General features: G+C 36.3%; 2 protein-coding genes across 5 annotated transcripts; one reads left to right on the top strand and one right to left on the bottom strand.

The window, feature by feature from the left end:
• Positions 1-2,300: 2,300 nt before the first annotated feature.
• srd5a2b (steroid-5-alpha-reductase, alpha polypeptide 2b) lies at positions 2,301-6,710 on the top strand. Its single transcript, XM_042769634.1, has 5 exons — positions 2,301-3,309; positions 3,851-4,014; positions 4,928-5,029; positions 5,166-5,316; positions 5,451-6,710. Exons 1-5 carry the CDS (start codon positions 3,035-3,037, stop codon positions 5,515-5,517), a joined length of 759 nt encoding a protein of 252 aa, XP_042625568.1. The 5' UTR covers positions 2,301-3,034; the 3' UTR covers positions 5,518-6,710.
• A 565-nt stretch (positions 6,711-7,275) lies between these two features.
• mkks (MKKS centrosomal shuttling protein) lies at positions 7,276-19,059 on the bottom strand. 4 transcript variants are annotated; one of them, XM_042769217.1, is made up of 5 exons: positions 18,848-18,946; positions 17,208-18,152; positions 16,636-16,784; positions 10,691-10,801; positions 7,276-8,396 (listed from the first exon to the last, which is right to left on the bottom strand). In XM_042769217.1, the coding sequence occupies exons 1-5, from the start codon at positions 18,891-18,893 to the stop codon at positions 7,998-8,000; spliced, it is 1,650 nt and encodes a 549-aa protein (XP_042625151.1). In that variant the 5' UTR covers positions 18,894-18,946; the 3' UTR covers positions 7,276-7,997. The 4 variants fall into 4 exon arrangements, with proteins under 4 accessions (XP_042625151.1, XP_018968442.1, XP_042625152.1 ...); XM_042769218.1 differs by having other exon boundaries at positions 7,281-8,396; positions 16,636-16,817; positions 18,777-19,050; XM_019112896.2 differs by having other exon boundaries at positions 7,281-8,396; positions 16,636-16,817; positions 18,848-18,944.
• Between the last annotated feature and the right edge of the window lie 21 nt (positions 19,060-19,080).

Below are 19,080 nucleotides of genomic sequence, written 5' to 3'. Positions count from 1 at the left end.
GACTTACAATTGGGGGATACATAAAGCAATTCTTAAAGAGGCAAACAGACACAGGAAGTGCTTGTAATACCAAGTTTTAGACATTGTTCAAATAAGTACAAGCTAGAAAGAGAAGGAATAAATATAAATATATATATATATATATATATATATATATATATATTTTTTTTTTTGATGAAATCAAGTAGCTTCGGAAGAGATGAGTTTTCAGCTGTAGTTTAAAAATTGTCAGGGATTCCGCATACTGGATAGGGGTGGGAAGATCATTCTACCAGCCAGGAATGGTGAACAAGAATGTTCTGGAAAGTGATTTTGAGCCTCTCTGTGATGGTACCACGAGGTGTCGCTCACTTGCGGATCTCAGACTTCTGGAGGGGATGTAGATTCGTAGTAGTGAGTGGAAGTAGGCGGGTGCTGAGCCTGTGGCTGTTCTATATGCAAGCATCAATGACTTGAACTTGATGCGAGCCGCAACTGGTAGCCAGTGCAAGGAGATAAAGAGAGGTGTAACATGGGTTCTTTTGGGCTCGTAAGTACATTACATATATATTACTGTTTTTACTTGTATTATAACTTTTAAAACAGCCTTGGTGAGCATTATAGACTTTCAAAAACATAAAAAAAAAAATCTTACCATCCCCAAATTTTGAATGGCAGTGTGAGGGCTTAAATTAATAAAAGCAGACACATGAAATGCTTTTCCTGAATTGCTTTTGAAGACGTATTTTATATTGAAAACAGATCTGTCACGCACTGCTTTACCAGCCTCATGCAATCATCACATTATCGTGTGTTTATTCTAAATGGGAAGAGGATGCAGGGCAGTGCATCTGCATGGCAGACCAGTTTACCTTTTAATTTTGTGTGCTATGCAGCTAAATTCCTGCGGGATGAGAACTTCCTGTTTATTCTTGGTTTATTTCTTTAGATAGATGTTGACTGGTTTAGATATCAAAGGTCATAAAACAATCCCAGGCTCCTTATTTTTAGTAACTGAGAATGTAGATTTTGACTCAAGCAGGGGCTGAGGAAATTAAAACTTGTTTTATCTACTGCTCATTTTTTTAGGTGTTAGAAGTAAAAGCTCTACGGGGCAAGAAGCTAATCCTGATGTGTTTAGAATTTATTCTGTATAAGAACTATAAGAACGTTTTTTAAAGACAGGGAACAAGAGACGGTGGTTCTCATTAATAGGCCCAGCTCAGCAAATATCACTTCATCAATCTGTTCTCCAGTTTAGCAGTATTGACATTTCAAATCTCATGAGCCATTTCAGGCTGCACTGAACACAGTGGAGTGAAGTGAACATTTGGTCGTTTCGTTTGGACACACAGGTGTCAGCTGTGGTGACCGCAAGTTTCTTCTCCAGAAATGACTTCAGTGTTGGTCTCCATCTTACAACATGTTCTCATACAAAATGGAAAACTCGTTAATTGGATTAATCTGTTTTGAAATTCAAATACTGGTCTAATTTTTATTGCCAACTTAATTTCAATTTCTGCAGAGCAGGAAAATATGCATTTAGAAGTCAACGTCAATCAAAATAAAGTAGCTTAATGTTCACTGTTGATTTTTTTTTTTTTTTTTTATTAAAATAATGCTAGAGGGTTATTTTTATAGATCAATTTATCAGCAGTCAGGCTGTAAAATTGAATCCTTTTAAGCGTTTCCTTGGAAACATAATTTGAAGACTTGGATTTCTTGAGCACCCTGTTGTTTTAAGTGACTTTTATTGAGTGACTGCTTTTTACCGGGGACATAAACACTGAAAGGTTATTGGTAATATGGATAAATGTTGCAAGGGGAAATACTTCTTGCTGTTGGATGTAGTTTTCTATGCATTGCATTCATCAGAGTTCTCAGCGGGTGCTCCATTAATTATTGGAAACAACTTGTTGCAAGCTATAGAGGTAGACACATGCTTTTCCTGAAAGTCAGCGGAATTCATCAATAACCTCAGGGATGTATGATCTGGTAATACTTTTTCAACAGTGTGCAAATTGTCTGAACTTGTCTAATGATTATGTCAAAGTGTTTTATGGAAATAAACCTGACTTTTCACTGTAAAAATAAAAGATTTTGGGGGTTCATTATCATTACACTGAAGAAACCTCCTGTTGAACCTCTTCCAAAAAGGGTCTTTCTCTGAGAAGATGGAACACATAAGTACACATAAAATTTGTGTTTTTAATTATTAAATATTAAAATATATATATTTAAATAATCTTCAGAATATTTAAGTACTGTTATTTCAACATTAATATTAAATAATATTATAATTACAAGTATTTAACTGTGAAGTTACTTTAGTGCACATTTCAGGAACCTTCAAAAGGTGCCTAAAGCTTCCCCAAAGGGTTCTGCCAGTGTGGAAATGTAAGGAAACCCAAATGTTGCCTAAAGTATCTTTTTATTTTTACAGTCTGAGAGGAGATTTCCTTTTGAAAAGTGTATATATATGACACACACACTGTATGTGTGTGTCAAAACAAGCCCAAAAAAATCCATTTGCCTTCTGGAAATATGATGATACTCAAAAGAATTAGTTTTTTCATGCTTCAATTTGTGTAAACAGGTTGATGACAGAAAGACAGACTGGATTATTGCTTTTTTAACATACTGAGAAACTAATTTCTCTGTCCATCTTTCCGAACATAAATGCACAGGACCAGGCGTGTGGCAGGTAAACATCAACACGCCTCTTCTTTCTGGTGGCAAAAACAGCCAGGACTAACAGAGATGCACAAAAACAGACAAGCTTGTGTTTGTCACATGAATGCTGATGCTCCCCACCAGTGCATTAGTGGAAAAAATCTCTCTCTAATTATGTTAAAAGGGAAATCTCTTTGAAAAAGGCATTCTCACATTTCAGCGGGGTGCATGCTGTAGCATGGTGAGGATTCGGCTCTCCCTCTGCTTTTGGGGAGGAGCTGCTCTGAGGCGCTGTGTTTGCAGAATTCTGGTGAGGGGTTAAGAGGGGAGATACAGCATTAGACTCAAACCTGGTCTGGAACCGGACAGAACATCAACCTCCATGCAGTGCCAGGAGCTCCTCGTGTGGGGCCTGAGCTTGGCGATGATCCTGGGTGGGGTGATGCACTTTGTATGTCTCATGAAGTCTCATGCTGCCTACGGCCGTTACGTGGACACCTCGGGCAGCTCCATGATGGTGCCCGCAAGGCTAGCCTGGTTCCTCCAGGAGCTTCCTGCTCTGCTGGTTCCTATGCTTTTGATGCTGACCACAGATGGAAACAATGGCACCGGGAGACACCTGATGCTCTGGACCTTCTGCCTGCACTACTTCCAAAGGTAAGTCTTGTGAACGATGGGAAAATGTGGGAGATCATTGGTGGGGTTGAAAAAGAATTCATAATGTTACTAAATGCTACTAACATCTTGTTAAATCAAGATGTTAAATTATTAGTATGGTAGTATAAAATGCAGACAGGCTAGAGAAAATGGACATTGGCATGCCGTCACAGCTTTTTTGCTACCATTTACTTGTTTATTTAGTATGCAATGGACCCAAGTTCAGTTACTATAATGTTCTAGAGCCCTGCTTCTTTAGACAATCCAGCTGTGCTGACAATTAATCAAGGCTAAACAAATGTAACAGCAGCACAATTTATTCATGTTTCATTTGAGTAATTACACATAAGTGTAGGCCAGAAGCAGATGAATAAAGTGAGAAATGTTTGAATAATTTAACGGAAGCATGATCTGGACAAAACACGACAGGTTTGGGAACAGGTGTTGAATTAAAAAGACATAATAACAGTGGAAGTGTAATGTACTGTGGGCAGACGACCAAAAGATGGTATTTGATATGTATCAACATTCTGGTTTGCAGGTGCTGCATCTACTCCCTGCTGACCAAAGGGCGGCCGTATCCACTTAACATCATGCTGTCAGGGATTGTGTTTTGCTCTATTAATGGCTTCCTGCAGGCACACTATCTGCTGCACTGTGCTACATATGACAACACATGGTTTTCCGATGCCTGTCTACTAATCGGTAAAACATGTTTACTGAAAGAATTGCTATAATACAGGATTGCTTGCTTTTCAAAATTGAATTGAGCATTTGAAATGAGGTGGTGAACAGGATGCAAAATTGTCAGTTGAATTTGTTTTTAAGACAGTATAAATAAATGGATCTCATATAGGATATTAACAAATATATTCATATTTTTTGTATGAATTACAACTGCTTATTTTTATAAAGTAATCAGAAAACTGTGATTGCTGAATGAAAAATTTAAATCTGTTTGTAAGAGATATATAAGAGAAATATATTGAATCAAACTGGGATAAAATGTATTATATAGAGAACAAATATGCTGCTTAAATACTGAAAGGTAATCTAATTATTAATAAAATTATTTATTTTTTACAAAGCTTTTGTTGGGCTAATGAATTTCCTAAAATTTGTTGAGCAGTTCATTTCAAATTCCATCATGTGAATTGAAAATGAGATCATTATTAAATTCAGAATTTTGCTCAACCTTTCTATAATATATTAGAATGTATTTAAATCTTTTTTTTTTTAATGTAAATCCAAAATTACTGCACTTAAATAAAGGTTCCAAAAATGGGTTTTAGCAGCAATGTCATAAAGAACCTTAATGAACCTTCCAGAGAACAATTTCTTAAAAATGTATCTTTATTTTTAAAAGTATTGGAGCTTATCGTTAGAGCAAATTTCTTTAGAGGATTTGCTGGAAAATGTTAATTATATTTTTTGGATTTGCTTTAAAATTTTTATTGATTCTCATGCAAATGACAGGATAGAATACAGAATACAATTCAGAATCTGATTTTTTTTTTTTTCCCTTTAACAAACCACCCGAAAGATGGCTTTAAGGTCATTGTTAATTATATTTTTAATTAATTAACATTTATAATGGAAAATGTTAATTATATTTTTTGTCTGATCATATTTTTCATAGGAATGGGAATCAATATTCACAGTGACCATATTCTCCGCAGCCTGAGAAAACCTGGAGAAATTTCCTATAAAATCCCGAGAGGTACAAATATTTCAGGGTCTTTTTAATGTTAGCAACACTCATCATTTATTGTCTTTATCTCAGTCTCCATAAGCAAACTGCAATTAGCTGCACTGAATAAATGCTAAGCTGATTTATGTGTTTGTTTTAACCGCAGGCGGTTTGTTTGAGTATGTGTCCGGAGCAAATTTCTTTGGAGAGATTGTAGAGTGGCTGGGCTACGCTGTTGCAACCTGGTCTTTACCCACATTTGCCTTCACTTTTTTTACAATTTGCTTCATAGGGCCAAGAGCCTATCACCATCACAGGTAAACTTTACCTTGGAAAATGAATATTACTTACAGAAATTTTCATCTGGTATATCACTGCTTCAATAAACCTGGTTTTGAGAGTACAATGCGGTGATGCCCTGAAAAATACATGTGGTTTCTCTGTGTTGCAGGTTCTATAATGAGAAGTTCAAAGATTTCCCCAGATCAAGAAGATCTCTCATACCCTTCATTTTCTGAAGAGCCATTACAAATAAATGGAGTTTTGTTTTGACAGAAGCAAAGAAATCATCTTCTCAATTGCTACGGTGTACACCTATACTTTATTATTTTTTTCATTACCTGATTTAGCATACAGTATGCAGAAAAGATTCTACAGTTTATGACTTGAACATGTTACCAGATTGTTTGTAATGGTTTCGAAATCCCTGAATGATAATGGCTTAATCACAACAGGACGCTTTACTACAGCTTAGTTTTTTTTTTTATTTTTATTATTTGTACAGTATGTTATTGCAGTTGTTAGTATATTTGTGTGTAACTGTGTGCAATTTTTAAAATACTTTCTCCTATTGCAGCTTAATATGCAGAGAAAACTGTAAGTAGGCTGATTTGTCTAAAAAGTATAAACATTGTGCGACTATGTGGTGACAAGTACATCATGAGCATCTTAGTTTGTCACAACAGGGTTGAGTGAGTTTGGGGTTGGGATCATCTGTTTTTGAACAGCGATGAACAGTGTGTTTGGTAAACCTGAAACATAGCCTAATCGTAAATTTGCTTTTTTTTAAATTTTGGTGATGCTAACAATTCAGTATTTCACTTCAGTAAAAAAATATTTACAATAAATAGAATAGTGAAATAATGTTTTTTTTATGTTAATCTTAAAAGTGGTTTTAAGATAATCTTTTTCAAGAAGAATAATAGGAAGAAAAAGATATCACTTATCCCATATCTGATTCTTATTCTATCACATGAATAACTGAACAAGGTTCATTGACTATTGATTATCAGTTGTATTTCATAAGGAATAAAACTGTGTCAGTAGACTCTCTGTAGAAGCGAAGTTCTTGGGAAAAAAGCCAGTGCCATCAGAAAGTGTACTATCAAAAGCAGAAAGAGCTGTACCATTGCCGTCTATGGCATCATAAAAGGCTAAAACATTTGAAGGAATTCATACAGTGTGCAAAGACAAACCTCACTCCTTAACACTCTGTTGTGGACACATTGTGACAAACTCCTAAATTACCTATGATGATAAAAACCATTTAGTTTTAGGCTACTATCTACATACGAGAGTTGTCCAATTTGTGAACGGATCGTTCCTTTGATTTGAATCAGCTGAGCCGGTTCATCAAACTTGTCTGAGTGATTCAATTAAGAATCTGACTGAATCCATCATGAAGCCCCAGACCGTTAGAACGGTACTATATGCAAACACAATACTTTTATATCCAAATTAACAAAAATAACAACTTTACTCAACAATTCCTCTCCTCTGTCTCTCCCCAAATCAGCGTAGCGCCATTTTGACAAATCTGAGCAGTATGCAGGCAGCGTACGCTCTTCTGTATCCGCGCCACAAGAATACGTTTTTTATGTGTATTTAAGCTTTGGTTTGAAAGAAAACACTGCATCAGTGAAGCACGGCTGACACTGAAGAGCGTACGCCGCCTGCATACTGCTCAGATTTGCCAAAACGGTGCTACGCTGATTTGGAGAGACACAGAGGAGAGGAATTGTTGAATAAAGTCATTATTTTTGTTTTCTTCGTGTACAAAAGTATTCTTGTTACTTCATAACGTTACAGTTGAATCACTGATGGCAGATGGACTATTTCTGACGATGCTTTTCATACTTTCCTGGACCTTGACACTGTTACTTACTTGGCAGTCTATGGGACAGTCTCAAGCTTACTGGTTTTCATCCAAAATATCTTAAATTGTGTTCCGAAGATGAATGAAGCTTTTATGGGTTTGGAATGACATGGGGGTAAGTGATTAATTACATAATTTTCATTTTGGGGTGGAGTATCCCTTTAAGTGAACCAAACATTTAATGGAATGAAAACACAATACTTTAATATCCAAATTAACAACAGGAACATTAACATACTGGAAGAATCAAAGACCACACCTAGTGTGGAGAACAACATCTACAAAATACATGCCCGTCGTGCTTCCTTACAATATATAATTTCCTTCAGAGTAGATGCTTAAGTGTGGTAATTTAGCAGATGTTTTTATCCTTATATGGTGCACTAATTACAGGAACATTAGCCTTGGAGCTACCTGGAGATAAGTGCCTTTCTCAAAGGCACACGGCACAATGAAGATAACTCAGACAGGGTCCAAAATTAACCTTTTGTCATCATAACTGTCAAATAAGAGTGAACTGAGAAAATGTACCCACCATAAACCCTTTTTAGTATCCATTAAACGTTATTTTGCTTCATTTAAAATCTTTCCTATGATAGCAGATTTAGCTGCTTGCATATCTGGAAAAAGTTCAGGTAATGACTGTTGCAGCATCGTTAAAGAAATGAGAGCGTCTCTAACTCTCTGTGTTCCTCTTATTTTGGTTTTGGTGGTTTAATGTAAGGAATACTTAACATGTATATTGCCACATTGAGTTCTGTTGAAGAAAAAGTTTTAGAACCATATCTGATTGTAAAATACATCAAACCTACAACCTTTATTCAAAGCACAGCTCTTCATTCATCAATTGATATCCTTAATTATATATTTTACATCAAGAACAAAATTAGCCATCTCAACCGCCACATTCAAAGCATTGAGTTTGGCAGAAAATGAATCTAAAATTCTAGGCTGATTGTCAGTGTTTATCAGGGAAACAGGAAAGAAAGTGTGGTAAGCTGTATTTAGAGGGGTCTTCTCCAGGTTAGATCTGTCCTCCACCAGGCCACAGCTACAGGTTTTGGAGTATATATCTGGGACCCAGCGATGAGCATATGTCAGGTCAACGAGACAGTCCTGTCCATCATGCTCTAAGGAAAGAGCCACAGATCGCAGAGAGCTGCAAAATGCCTCGACTGCCATGATGAACTCGGAGTGAGAGATGCACAGAGCCTGAGCCATTGTTGAGGTTTTGGAACAGTTCTGTGAAGTAAGTGAAAAAAATATTAAATACAGCAGCAAGCAGAAATGACAGAGTACACCAAATGCCATGTCCATTTTAAGGGGGAATAGATTTGTTTGGTCATAGCTCCCCTAGTGATCATTTCAGGTTATTCTAAATAGGTACGAGTACAGTCGTGCCAAAAGTTTTGGCAGTGACATACATTTTGTGTTTTGCAAAGTTTGCTGATTCAGTATTTGTAGATTATTTTTCCAAATGTTTCTATGGTATACTGAAAACAATGATGAGCATATCATAAGTTTTAAAGGCTTTTATTGGCAACAAATATGAGTAAAAATTTTCAGTGTTGACCCTTGTTCTTCATAACCTCGTCAATTCGCTCTGGCATGCTGGATATTAGCTTCTGGGACAAATCCTGACAGATGGCGAACCATTTATGCCTTATTTGTGAGTTGATCACAATTTGTGTGCTTCTGCTTGTTCACTCGCCTTTTGAGTACTGACCACAGTTTCTCTATGGGAATGAGATCCAGGGAGTTCCCTGGCCACGGATCCAAAATTTATGTTCAATGATCTTTAAGCCACATCTTTATCACTAATGCTTTGTGACATGGTGCTCCATCATGCTGAAAAATGCACAGATCATAACCAAATTGCTCATGGAATGTTGGAAGACGTTTCTCTTGCAGGACATTTTCATACCATTCTTTATTCATGGCAGTGTTTTTGGGCAGAATTATGAGAGACCCCACTCCCTTGGTTGAAATGCAACCCCACACATGGATGGTCTCAGAATGCTTCACTGTTGGCACGTCACAGGACTGGTAGCGTTTACCTTTTCTTCTCCGAGCAATCGATTTTCCAGATGACCCAAACATTTGGAAGGGAGCTTCATCTGAGAAAATAACTTTGCAGTCTTCTGCTGTCCAAGCCTTGTACTTCCCGCAGGATTTCAGTCTGTCCTTGACGTTTTTCTTGGAGAGAAGTGGCTTCTTTTCTGCCCTTCTTAACACAAGGGCGTTGTCCCAAAGTCTTGGCCTCACTGAGAGTGCAGATGCTCTCACACCAACCCGCTGCCATTCCTGAGCAAGCTCTGCACTGCTGGTGACTCAATTCCTTAGCTGACTCCTCAGGAAGAGACTGTCCTGGCGCTTGCTGGATACTCTGAGACGTCCTGAAGACTTCTTCACTGCAGTCGAACCTCTCTCCATGAAGTTCTTGATGATCCGGTAAATGGTTCTTTCAGGTGCAATAATCTTTGTAGCAATTTCCTTGCATGTGAGGCCATTTTCATGCAAAGTGATGATGGCTGCACGTTTTTCTTTGGAGGTAGCCATTGCTAACATGAACACAATGATTGGAAGCACTTCTTCCCTCCTTTTATAGCAATCAGTCTGCTCTTACAGTCTAATTAGTATGATAGTGATATTACATGACTAGTACTCATTCACACTTTCACATGTGCTGCTGATATGATTAGTCAATTAATATTAGCTGATCATTTTGTGTTTGGATCAAGAGTCAGTGTAATTAATTAGTGTAATCTGTTATTTTTTTTTTTTTTTTTGTGATAAGTTAATTTTTTTTGTTTGTTTTTTTTAGCAATTATTTCAAATGCATCTGATCACCCTACACAATAACCTAGAAGCAATGTGAATGAACACCACGACAACTTAAGCAGAAAACTTTGCAAAACACTGCCAAAACTTTTGGCCATGATTGTAGATTTGCCACTAATAAATAATAAAAGTTAAACAACAGTCAATTAAATAAGTTAAATCACCATCTTACAATTTTGTGTGGACTGGTCTGAATATGAACTGAGACTTTTGACTAGCATGGCTTCAAAATGATTTAAATTAATAATAATAAACAAGAAACTGAACAAGTCGCCAAACTAAAAGGGTCTTCACTGAATACCTCATTAAGGGTCAACTGGATGAAATGTTGCACTTGGTTGTAATAAAATTCTCTGGAGCTTTAATTACAGCATGCAGATTCTATTGTTTATTGTTGTTGTTGGATTTTGGATGTGCACACCTTTTTTTGCTCAAAATGTTTTAACTCAATATTGGGGACAATCCAACAAAAGCTGTAAGGTATAAAAAAAATAAAAAATAGAAAGGTTTAAAAATCTAGACAGGCAGAAATGTTGTGCTTGGCAAGCCTTGAAAATAAATTCCACAGTTAATCCCTCTGAATAAGTAATGCATAATGCATGAATCTTTTCATAAAATTCTGACAAGTGGGACTTTCTAATCAATACTGTAGAAATGCAATTGAATGTGATGTGTAACTCAGTGGAATAGAATACCATGTGTCTGATGTGGGTGGCCAGCAGTGTCTCTGTACAGCCTCCTCCAAGCAGGGCGTAGGGCTCCCTCAGAGTCAGTCGCAACACATGTTCTGCTCTCTTGCATGTCATCTGTCCAACAAATGGAACAATGTTCATCATATGAGAGAAGTATAAAAGAGGGAATTAATGCAAAAGATTTGAATGAATAAAACGGGAGTCCAGTAAATCTAGAAAAAGTCATTTGGAAACTTGGAAATTAGTTCCACAAAAGCTGTTTGCAGCGCGCTTTTTTGTCACTTTTTTTATTTTGCTGCATCAATCTGTTAAATTACTTATTATATAAAGCCATGATCCGCACTCAACAAAAATAGTCTTCTTTTTGCGTTTTATATTACATTCATCACTAGTAGATCAGAACACAAACGTTTCGACTGAAAGCCTTCTCCAGTTTGTTAAACAATTCAATCCCTCCACCCACTTTATAAATCATTCATTAAACTGATGTCATCACTCATTAACCAATTTTCAATCTCTAAAAACACATAATCCATTTAAATGCTAGACAATTTCCATTTGTATACAACACAAACCTTCACATCCATCGATACATTGCATACACCCCTGGCTGGAACAAGAATTACATATGATTCCATATTTATTACAATTATACAACTTAATAAATAGTTTAATAAATCCAAAAGTGTTCTGTCCTATTGATGATAAAGTGTAAAATAAAACTCAAAAAGAAGACTATTTTTGTTGAGTATGGATCATGGCTTTATATACTAAGGAAACTGGAACTTAAAGGTACCATAAAATGCAAAAATCACTTTTATAAGGTGTTTGAACACAGTTGTGTTGCCGCAGTGTGTGAAAACAGCCGGCCTATAATGGTAAAAATCCACCCACTTGTTTTATAATCCTAATAAATCATAATCAGTTTCTCCACACTAGCAGTTCCAGATTTCTCACTACTATGACGTTACAGTCGGGGAAAGTCCCGCCCATTTGTGACGCTCTCTGCCCTATTAGTATACACACAGCCCTGAGTGAGAAACAGCGGTCCGCCATTACTGTTTTCTTGCTGTAACTGCTGGAGGTACAATGTCAGCGCCAAAGAGCCATTAAAAGTGTCCTGTGTTGGGATGCACCAACGAACAAAGGAGTCTCCATAGACTGCTGAGGACATGGTGGTTAAATTTCATTTTTGAAGGAAATGTTCTGGAAAAAAACTGAAAAATCCTACACGTTTGTGCTAACATTTTACACCGGACTGCCTCACAAACAAGGGTCAGTTCAGTGCTGGAGTTGTGCAAAGATTGCTTCTGAAAGAAGGATCGATACCAACACTTTGTGCGCAAACGTCCAGACTCCAGACAAAGTAAGCAACACGCCTCATATTTTGCTTTCCAAAAGAGCTTCTTGGCTCTTTGTAAGGCTAATGTTGCTTAAGCTACCATTGTCTCTGCCTGTTTTCACTAATGCTGCCTTCACGTGCTACCAGAATGATCGTAAATAGGAATGTGGTAGTTAAAAATTTCATTTGGAAGTAGGGTGACCAGATGAGATTGGCTGAAATTCGGGACGGGGGTTGGTGGGGGGGTGGTGTCTTGGGGTGACGGGATGGGGGGGGCTTCTATGATATTAGACTGCGTAGCCTGTAATAAAAGATAATGAATTTCAAACCTGAACAAAACATTTTTTATTCAAAGATAAGATCAACAGTCTGTCATTAGTCTTTAGTCTGCCACAAAAAAAACAACAACATTAAAATCATGAACTCAAATGTCATTGTGAAAAAAAACAAAAACAACAATAACTGTTGTAAGTAACAGAGCGTAAATCAGACCCGTACACCAGCCATGCCAACGGAATGAATGGAAATTAGCTTATCAATGCATATCTAAATTCGCGCCTAGCCGCCTACGGTATTTTTTTAGAACTTAGAAACAAGATGCTGCAGCCAATGAGCAGCCGGCGGGGGCTGGTTGCAGGACGACTCAACCTCTGCAGACAGTTTTTAATGTTTATCATACAATAACCACTCAAGATTTTGCTTAAGTATAATTCTCGGGACAATTAGGGCCAGATTCGGGATTTGGGACAAAAGTTTAGATTTCGGGACTGTCCCGAATTTTTCGGGACGTCTGGTCACCCTATTTGGAAGCAATGTGAGGATCAGTAACACAGTCACCACCAGTTTAACCATAACACTGGTAGTATGCCCGCGAGCATGAGCTCTTGAAGCTCCGCACTCTTCCGAGAAGGTAGGCGGGAGCACCAGCTCATTTTCATTGAAAGGGGACAAACACAAAAAAAAATGTGCTTTTTGGCTCATACCCTAAAAGTGGCAATTTCAACAAGCTATAAAAAATTATCTTTTGTGTGTTTTGTTTTGAGATTTAACTTAAAGATTCTGGGGACATCAGAAAACATTTTAAAATATTGTATCAATGCATTCGATGGCACCTTTAAAAATACAAGAAAACTAAAATATAGCTGCAAGCAGCGATGGCGGGCTCAAGCCATCAGCGCAAACGCCCGCCACCCCCGGTGGCTCAAGTAAAACTGTGCCCAGCGGGCACATGCATTTACAGTAATCCTCTTGCACTCAGGTTTTTAAGTGATACGGCAATTAACGGTTTAATCCGAAGCATCAAGACTTTGAAATCACATACACAGAACAATATTCATTTAATTGAAATTAAATGATTAATAAACTATTTATTCGAACCCTTGCTATTTTCTATTCTAATAAAAGTCTTGGCTGTGGAACACCTGTAATAGAGTTGGCTAGTTGGATGCAAATAAAGTCATGCCTTTTATTTGTTCCCCTGTTTGCTATTTCACATTCCTGTCACTGAAGCGTTGTGGCCAAAGACACAGAAGGTAACTGAAACAATGTGGTTTAAGTCCAGGTGATCATAAGGGGTCCAAGCACAATGGTTTGTGTAGATGATGCAGTTAAACAATGGACGTGTCTCTTTTTCAAGTAAATTATTACGCACAACATGAAAATAGATAACAAATATAGTGTCCCTTCTTCACTTTTTTCAGTAATGCGTGATAACTTGAGAAATATGTTGTCAATACTATTAAATAAGATAAAAATGTAATGGTATTTCGGAGATGATAGTTTTTGCATATTACTATATTGGGCTTTATTAAAGTTTATAAAAAAAAGAATGAATGTATATGCATTTTTGATTTATTTACATAAATGAAACATTTTCAAGTCTTTGAACAGATCTTGAAGTATTTGCTGTCCTGTGGCTCCATCGAGTGGACAACATTAGCATTGTTCCCTTCATTTTTGAACAACATTATGAAAGGGGCCAATATTTTTGATTGATTATAAATATTTAATGATTAGTTTACTGATAATATACCCACATTAAAATCGAATTTACTGATTCTGTATCTTATTTCATTGCTTAATCATGAGTTTAATTTTCAACTTACATTTTTTAAGCAGTGTTTGAATGATTACTATGTGAGTTGCTAAATTTGCTAAAGTTTTTACAATTATAATACATAAACTATATAATGATGAAAAATACAACAGTTATTGTTTTCATAATATTTACTATTGACAATCGTTATTCTGTATTGTAAAGAAGAAGGTTTTTATGACAACAAAAATGGTCATTACTAAAAATTAAACACTAATTTAATCATCATATTTTTATTTTTCTATAGGTTAAGCACCTTTTCATAAATATGGCTGGAATTCCACATTTTTTTTTTTTTTTTTTTTTTTTTTTTTTTTTTTTTAGGATTTACATTTAAAAAAATGAGCCTACTTCAAACATTTTAAGCAGCTTGAACAAAACCTGTTAATATTTATTATAGACCACTGTAACTGTCTATTATCTAAAAAAAAAACACATTTATTATGAAAATAAAAGTGTGTACACCAGTTAAACTGGACGATAAAGAAATTGCTAACAATAGTTTAATAGAGCATGTTTTAGGTTTATAGGTGTTTAGATGCAGAAATTTAATTTAATTAAATATAGATTAATTCTTGTTAGAGCAAAAAAAAAATGAATAAAAATAAAATAATAATAATAAATACATGAATGCATACAAAAAAAGCAGCCAAGACGAATGATTTTCTGTTTTTATAGATTAAAATTAAAGACAGAAGCAGCTGGTAAATGCAGTCACTTTAATATTCAAATCCAGTATCATGATACACTTCAAATTTATTTCTCAACTGTTTATGTTCAACGTGACTGTTTCGTTTATATATTCGCCAACTATTATGTATTTTGAAATAACCTTGTTCTTGATTTGTTCGTTCTTGCCAGAATCAGCGTCCTCTGGAGCTCGAGAGATCGATGTTATTCTGCCCTTAGACAGTCTCGCGCTGTCAAATAGTCTTTCAATTTTCCCAAATAAAACAGCTCACAAATACCTGAATTTAGCTCTTGTTGTGTTCTAATGGGTGGATTGTGTGCATTCGCGGTAATATTTTGTTTTAAAAAGCTCTTAAAACTATACAAATGCTTTTATTGTGAGCTCGTTAGAGACTGCACGCGCTGTTGCAGCGGTGATTTTCTCTCTGGTCTTTCTCACTGATCTCTGCCAGACATCATTATTAATGAGATCTGAGCCGGGTAATAATAACATATGTTGGTTCAGCTTGTCAGTGTGAATTAAACTGTGTATTTATTTGTCCGTTCTTGCTGAAAAAAACCATCACCGTGTTCTGGAGAGCAGAGCAATCGATGTGATGTTCAGCCCTTAGACAAACAAAATCTCACAAGCACTCATAAACACTCATTTTCATCTCTATAATATGTTCTTCTAATTGTTTTGTGTTAAGTCGTCGCTGTGTTTTAATGTAAAAGGCTGTATTTTCTGTATGTACACTTTTTTTCCTTTCAAGTGTTCAGACGTCTCGCGCTGTCAGACAGGCTGCAGCAAATATTTCATTTTAACATGTTAATAGCTCACAAACATCTGAATTTAGCTCTTGGTGTGTTTCTAATTGGCGGATTGTGTGCAATCGCCGTAATATTTTTATTTTTAAAAGGTCTTAAACAGAATAAACTCGTTTTGTTGTGAGCTCGTTGAGACTGCACGCGCTGTCCGAGCGGTGACATATCTCTCGTCCATCTAACTAGAAAGGAAGGAGCGAGGAGTTCTTGGATCCACATGAACTCAATGTCATTGTGAAAAAAACAAAAACAACAATAACTGTTGTATAACAGATGCGTAAATCACGACCTCCGTACACCAGCCATTCCAACGGAATGAATGAAATTAAGGCTTATCAATGCATATCTAAATATTCGCGCCTAGCCGCCTACGGTAAATTTTTTTATAACTTAGAGAAACAAGATGCTGCCCAATGCGCAGCCGGCGGGGGCTGGGTTGCAGGAACTACATCAACCTCTGCAGACAGTTTTAATGTTTTCATCAATAACCACTCATGATTTTGGTTAAGTATAATTATCCGGGACATGAGGGCCGATTCTTGATAATTGGGCAAAAGTTTAGATTTCGGGACAATTTCATAGCTTTGAGAACTAACAGAGAGGGAAGAATACACCAAACAGAATGATTACGAAGACAGTACAAACCGGGATTATTAATAGAGGGGGACAATACATTACACAATCACGATATCTGTGTTAATTTTACTGGCAAAAAAGTAAGCATTGTGAATATTCTGATGATTTTAATGCAGATTTTATTTGGCCATTAGTTTCCTAAAACTGCATCAGTAGTCAGCTTTTTCCTTGTTTCATGACTCAGTAGTATAAAAGCATTCAGACAGATGTTTTTACACACATCTAAGACATGTTTTAAATTTTAACAGCAAAATGCCATTAGAGTTGGTAAGTTTCATTTTGGTGAATTATTTCAAGCTGTGTGTTTGAATTAATCAACATAAAAACTATTATATTGGAGCGAATTGAAATGAACACATAAAGATCTCTATTTTAACAAACCTTCAGTTCTTCCAGCATAGTTTCATTTCTGTGGCAGAGAACCATGGTGCTAACTGCAGCATCTTTAGAAGGAAGGAGCTGGAGGAGTTCTCTGGATCCACATGACTGCAAACAGAATTCTTTAACCATCCCGAAAGCTTCCACTGGGACTGAAGAGCAAAGAGAAGCAATAGCCTGAGCACCTGAAATATTAAACACAGAGTTAAAATAAAGCTGATTTCTTTTCAATACTATTGTACATATGATGTTATTTATTATTACCAATATATTAGTCAAAGAAGGCATGGCTTTAATTAATAACAATATTTAAATTAAAGGTGGTTTGTTTTCAATACTATTATATTCATTTTATAAAAAAAATGGTTAAAACATTTTAGTTAATACATTTTTCTAAATACAGATATTATAATTAAATACAATATAAGAATAATAATTTTTTTTTATTTATTAATAAAACAGGTTTTTAATTTACAGTAATTGCTGGACATATGTTAAACCTATATTAAACTCAGTAACAGCTCTAAATTGATAGTCAATTTTTAAAATATACCTTAGCGTTATTAAATATTTACCTGTTAACTGGACAAACGGTTCCATCAGGGCTAGTCCAAGCCTCTCTATCACAACAACTCCATGTTTCCTCAAGTAGTGCTGGAGAATTGGATGTACTACTTTTTGGCATGCAAATAAGCTCACTTTGTCCATAACAACTTTTTCCCCAAGCTTCAGGAGCTGCTGAAGGAGATCACGCTCTGGGTCCACCCCCCTATGGATCTCCAAAGTTACATCTCCAACCTCAGAGAGATCCCCTGACAGTGATACGCTGAAAAGCACCACCTTAAATGGACCAGAACCCAGTCTCTCAAGATCTGCGGGCTGAAGCATCTCAGGGACATCCACCAGCAGTCCTGGGAACACCGAAGAATCGCTCACCGATTGGCCCTCAATGCCGATGGTGACTGTCCTTCCAAAGCAGCTCACGCCGGATGAGTTGCAATGGATGGAATACAAGAAGGCCTGTACGATCAGTGAACTAATATGCTTTGTTTCCGTGCTATTCAACATACAGGCAGGTTTGCTGGCGATCATGCTGCGAGCCAGTGCAATGAGTGAATCGCTGCTGCTGAAGTCAACTGGCACTTTACATCCACAAGAGTCTCCTTTTAGATACATGGTGCATTCTTCCACAAGGTGTTTATATACCTTGGCTGCTGTAGCTGTCCTGAGGCCATTATTTAGTGTATTTTCAATAAGTCTGAGTGTGAAAATCCCCATAAAAATCCCACATTCACTGTAACATGCGGTGTGATGTTGAACAGCAGTTGAGATCATTTGAAGAAGCGGCTCAGATGTATCTACTCGTTTGAGCAGGGCTGTAGAGGTTGAAGTTGTCAAGACATGGCCTCCAACATTGTTATGTATTTGTTTCAGTCTACCAGTAGGTCCATAGGCAGTACTGAGTATATTTCTCAACAGAGCCATCTTTTGGCAGATGTTACTGTTGGAAAGTGGTTCATCTGTGCACACAGCAGGTTTCTTCTTACAAATGCGAGACATACTATGGTTTGATTCATTCAGAGAAATTTACTGAAGATTATCTATACAGGTCAGTTACTCTTCAATAAGCAGAAATTTACAGATTTAATAGTTCAATATTATGGATGATTTTTTTTTTCTTCTGTGGATTGATCAATATTAGGTAGCATAACATAAACATAACATAAGAATCTATTATTTATTTATTTAAAAAAAACAACATTGAGGTTTTAAATTACAGCTTATAAACGCATAAAGTAAAGAGTATATTAGGTCCTCTCTTAATGTGTTCATCTTTTTTGCTTTCACTAGTTCATTTTAAATGTCACCGTGGTGTGATAAGTAATTTTTTAAAAGTATAAATATTATATGTATTCAGTTAATATAAGGTCATGAAAACTGCACGCATAATCACTGTAAAACAGTTAAATGTTTAGCATGTCACTTCGCAAGTAGTTAACGTTAACTACCCATTAAAATCATCTTGAAATTACTAGATGGCATTACAGCAAACCAAAAATCGTTCCTGATTTCTATTCAAAACAAATTAAATATCTTATAAAAGACGTGTAAAATGTACCATGTGAGCCTTGTAATGTACATACCCTAAGGTTCAGCTTATCGATCAACTAACTAAACATATTAGAAAGAAAAACATAGGAAATGAAAACCTTACGGTAAAAGCCAAACAGATGGTGTTTACGTCTCACACATGTTCTCATATGGTGACCAATACATGCCAGTTATAAAGTATTTAACAACAGAAACCCGTAAAACACTCATTGGATTTTAAATCGCAAATACTATACACTAAATGAATGACTATAATTTTGTTTAGCGATACATCGTCATGGATATTTTACAATTTACTTGGAACAACGATCGCGACTGTCTGGCAAAGTATGCAGC

This window comes from Cyprinus carpio, chromosome A13, assembly GCF_018340385.1.
Source record: "Cyprinus carpio isolate SPL01 chromosome A13, ASM1834038v1, whole genome shotgun sequence".
Taxonomy (NCBI): Eukaryota; Metazoa; Chordata; class Actinopteri; order Cypriniformes; family Cyprinidae; genus Cyprinus; species Cyprinus carpio.
Note: the sequence above shows the minus strand (reverse complement) of the source record. Positions and strands in the feature narration are given on the sequence as shown.

What these genes read in the sequence shown, in the direction of transcription:
- srd5a2b (XM_042769634.1), top strand. Translation starts at nt 3,035, where the DNA reads ATGCAGTGCCAGGAGCTCCTCGTGTGGGGCCTGAGCTTGGCGATGATC. An exon ending in TGCCTGCACTACTTCCAAAG is followed by an intron (nt 3,310 to 3,850) that starts GTAAGTCTTGTG and finishes TCTGGTTTGCAG; the next exon opens with GTGCTGCATCTACTCCCTGC. An exon ending in TTCCTATAAAATCCCGAGAG is followed by an intron (nt 5,030 to 5,165) that starts GTACAAATATTT and finishes TTTTAACCGCAG; the next exon opens with GCGGTTTGTTTGAGTATGTG.
- mkks (XM_019112896.2), bottom strand. Translation starts at nt 18,893, where the DNA reads ATGAGAACATGTGTGAGACGTAAACACCATCTGTTTGGCTTTTACC. An exon ending in ACCGTTTGTCCAGTTAACAG is followed by an intron (nt 16,818 to 17,207) that starts GTAAATATTTAA and finishes TTAATATTTCAG; the next exon opens with GTGCTCAGGCTATTGCTTCT. An exon ending in CTATGCTGGAAGAACTGAAG is followed by an intron (nt 10,802 to 16,635) that starts GTTTGTTAAAAT and finishes TTTGTTGGACAG; the next exon opens with ATGACATGCAAGAGAGCAGA.